This window comes from Etheostoma spectabile, chromosome 13 (assembly GCF_008692095.1).
Source record: "Etheostoma spectabile isolate EspeVRDwgs_2016 chromosome 13, UIUC_Espe_1.0, whole genome shotgun sequence".
In the NCBI taxonomy this organism is placed as follows: Eukaryota; Metazoa; Chordata; class Actinopteri; order Perciformes; family Percidae; genus Etheostoma; species Etheostoma spectabile.
Genome location: NC_045745.1, coordinates 3,615,406 through 3,619,223, shown reverse-complemented (window position 1 = coordinate 3,619,223; position 3,818 = coordinate 3,615,406). Strand labels below are relative to the sequence as shown.

General features: G+C 47.0%; 1 protein-coding gene and 1 long non-coding RNA gene across 4 annotated transcripts in view; one reads left to right on the top strand and one right to left on the bottom strand.

The window, feature by feature from the left end:
* Positions 1-3,818, bottom strand: part of LOC116700174 (uncharacterized) — a 25,167-nt gene that overhangs the window by 11,615 nt on the left and 9,734 nt on the right. The window lies entirely within an intron of this gene.
* The window catches only part of sptbn4a (spectrin, beta, non-erythrocytic 4a), a 37,995-nt gene continuing 36,775 nt past the window's right edge, over positions 2,599-3,818 (top strand). The window contains exons 1-2 of one of the 3 annotated variants that reach the window (XM_032533064.1): positions 2,599-3,399; positions 3,613-3,767. In XM_032533064.1, coding sequence (XP_032388955.1) covers positions 3,645-3,767 — 123 coding nt within the window. In that variant the 5' untranslated portion in view covers positions 2,599-3,399; positions 3,613-3,644. Of the gene's footprint in view, positions 3,768-3,818 lie in introns of all 3 variants that reach the window. The other 2 variants (XM_032533063.1, XM_032533065.1) reach the window with 2 other exon arrangements.

Genomic DNA, 3,818 nt, shown 5'->3' with positions numbered 1-3,818 from the left:
AGAGAGAGGCTGAACTAGGCTTTAGCATCTGATACTTCCCAGTGAGAGAGAGAGAGAGGCTGTACTAGGCTTTAGCATCTGATACATCCCAGAGAGAGAGAGAGAGAGAGAGAGAGGCTGAACTAGCACATGACACTTCCCAGAGAGAGAGAGAGAGGTTGAACTAGGCTTTAGCATCTAATATTTCCCAGAGAGAGAGAGAGAGAGAAAGGCTGAACTAGCATCTGACACTTCCCAGAGAGAGAGAGAGAGAGAGAGAGAGAGAGAGAGGCTGAACTAGGCTTTGGCATCTGATACATCCCAGAGAGAGAAAGAGAGAGAGAGAGAGGGAGAGAGAGGCTGAACTAGCACATGACATTTCCCAGAGAGAGAGAGAGAGGTTGAACTAGGCTTTAGCATCTAATACTTCCCAGAGAGAGAGAGAGAGAGGCTGAACTAGGCTTTAGCATCTGATACTTACCAGTGAGAGAGAGAGAGAGAGAGAGAGAGAGAGAGAGAGAGAGGCTGAACAAGGCTTCAGCATCTGTGTTTATGGCGCCTGTAATATCTTTGTTTACCTTAAAGTGCCCATATTATGTTTCTGGGATTTGGGGTGTTATTTTGTGTCTCTGGCGCTTCCACACGCATACATTTGTTGTGACTGACACTTTCCTGTTGTGGGTGTAAAAGACATTACATCCTCTAGTGGCTGCTGGTGGGAACTTTACCTGTAGGGTTCTTTTCAAATTCAGTGGGAGGAAGTTTCCAAGGTAGCACTGAATTTTAGGACCATGCTATGAGGACATTGCACAGAGAACAAGAGATGACCAAGCACTGAGCAGAATCATTCTTTTTATAAATGCCTTTTCACCACCATTGGGGTTCAGTTCTTAATATGAACGTTAACCTGGTGTATTATAAAAACTACTGAGGGTTGCGGCTTGCTTGTACAATTTACAACAAAGGATTCTCTCTGAGAATCTCTTTTATATCCAAGCAATACTGGTATTGTAACGGAAATTTCCCTAACCTAAATGATATTGAATCAAATCAGAAAAGTAATCAACATGGGACCTTGTGATTAGGAATAAAATCAATTCTGAGAAAAATACCCAGCCCTTCATGTAGGTCAAAGCATTGGTGTAGTAAACTAGAGCCTCACGGGGCGCCTGGGTAGCTCACCTGGTAGAGCGTGCGCCCCATGTTTGGAAGCTCAGTCCCTGCCGCAGCAGTTGCAGTCATGTCATTCCTTCTCTCACTTCCCTTTAATGTCTAAGCTGTCCTAGCAAATAAAGGCCAAACCTTGTGCCCCTCCCAGTATCATCAGCTTTGTTGGGTTATGTGATCACTTGCAAGGTTTGGACTTGACCGATAAAAACTACGTTTTCATCGAGGTTGGCTTGCATACCTGTGTGTCTTCACGGTGTTTATGACAGGGCAAGTTGGGCATTTTAATGTGGGGGGTCTTTGTGAAACTGACTCTCTTTTGGAGCTTGGAGCACTCGATGAACTGCAGTTTTGGGCATTTCTGTGTCATTTCTTAGAACTGAAAGTTTACATTTGGTTACAACCAAACTCTACTTCTCTTCCATATAGAGTCAACGAGCATGAGTGAATATCCTATAGGAGCAGCGCCACTCACCTGCTCACACAGTGTAAGTTTTCCATTCATACTTATATATACTATATATATTTATATATACCAGCAACGCTGATAAAGCTAATATGCCTGTTTGGAAATGAATACTTCCTCTAAATGAATTTTACTGAGTGTGTAAATGACTGCGAGTAACCTTGACTTGGTTGTGTGGAACATCTATGAAATGACAGGTGTATTGCTCGGGATCCAATGTAGCACAGTGTCGAGTATGAAGTAGTTTGGATACACATTCCTTGAGAAAGCTGAACAGGCATGTTTTCAACGGGTGCGGCACTAGTCTGTTAAATTCTGAACTAATAAAAAATACACAACCAGCTTGAACAACAAAACTTGGTGTTTTAGGGTAGTGCTCCATTTCACTCTCACCTCATGAAACTTTAATCACCTCTGGATGCTGTGAGGACTCAATTTGATCACATTTTTATTTTTATTTTTAAAGAACAGTATACAGGCTACATTAAAAAAATATAATGCCACAGCACAAACAGAGACTAAAACTGAGAATGACACATTTTTTGATAACGTCAAATAAATACTTCAGACCTGGGGAGAGGGGGGGGTATTAGCGGTATGTGTGCACCCTCTGTACCCAATTGTCATATTTGCAGCAGGAGAATCACATGCAGATCCCCTTAAAGAGGGAGCGTGATCCGAATCAGTCAGCTGCACCGTGGACCATGTGTGCAGGCATCCTCCTTCCCTCTCATTCAGCTGTTTTAAAACGACACCTCCTCCCCCCTCCCCCTCCTTCCCAAATCCCGCTCCGAGTGCAGTCATTTCTAGTGCAGAGAAATGTCCCTAGTGACACTGAGGGATGACGCAGACTCTCTCTTCCTTTTCTCTGTTTCACTACCCCCCCACCAACACCATCTTTTCCCTCTTTTGACTTGCTCTTTCCTTCCTATTTTGCTCTGGCGCTCCCCCTTTCTCCATTTCCTCTCCCTGTCTCCCTCTCCCCCTCTCCTTTTGCCGTCTCCCCCCCCCTTTCTCCCCTCCATCTCGCTCTCTCTCCCTCTTTCTCTCTCTCTCTACTCCGGCACTGCAGTGCTGATTGTGATTGCACACACACACACACACAATACACACACATACACTTACGCAAGCACACACACAACTTACACACACACACACAGGAGCGTAGCTGAGAGGCAAGGACTGCAGCAGCATGCACCAACCGCGGCTGAGCTGTTCGGGGACACGAGGAAGGGGAACTAAGGAGAGAAAATAGTGTGCTATCTCACACCAGCCTACGTGTGCATCTTTGCAGCGGTGGGAACGATGCATTTCAAGAGCAGATAGCTTATGTTATCCGGCCTCCTCTGCACTGCCTCTGCATCCCATTCACCCTGCTCCTCCCACTCCAACTCTTCCTCCTCCTCCTGTCTACAGCATCAGTAGACCGGACTACAGATTGACCGGGACTGGCTAGTGGTGGATGGTCAGGTTTGCCCTGGCTAAAAAATTCTTCCATGGCTATGCTACATCTCCACCTTTCCTGATGGCTGGATTGTAATCGACATTTGAAACTAGAAGATAACCAACAGCGCGAAAGGAATCTTGGATGTGTGTGTCATTCTTTACCAGTGTTGTCATTGGCGCATTTTCTCTATTTCGCTGGTTTGTTTTTTGCCTTCTCTGAGACTGGCTAGCAGGCACTGCAGCATCAGGACCGCAAGACCCATGAAGTAGTAGGGCATGAGGACCCAGGGGCGACCCAAAGGAAGGGCTTGAGTGCTTCCATTGCTACCACTGCTGCTGAGGTGCTTATCTTGATTTTTTTTTCTCCAGAAAAGGGTGTCTGGTGGGGGTTGGGGTGGGTGGTGACAGCACAGGTACCCAGGCCCCTGCAGAGCAGAGCAGAGCGGGTGGCTCTTGCGTAAAGGAGGCAGAGCAGGACGTCCTGTGGGAAAAGGGGGAAGAAGGGCCGGCTCGAGCGTTGGGCTCCTGATGGTGGCTATTTTTGTCTCCCCTAGCTGAGTGATTGGGACAGCGGGTGGAAGAGAAGATGCTGATGGCCCGAGACACAGCGCGGGACGAGGCTCAAAAGCTACACAGGAAGTGGCTGAAGCACCAGGCCTTTATGGCGGAACTGGCCCGCAATAAAGAATGGCTTGCCAAGATAGAACAGGTGAGTGGAGGTGACCAGGGCATGGTGATGGAGGGATGGACAAGGAGGGGG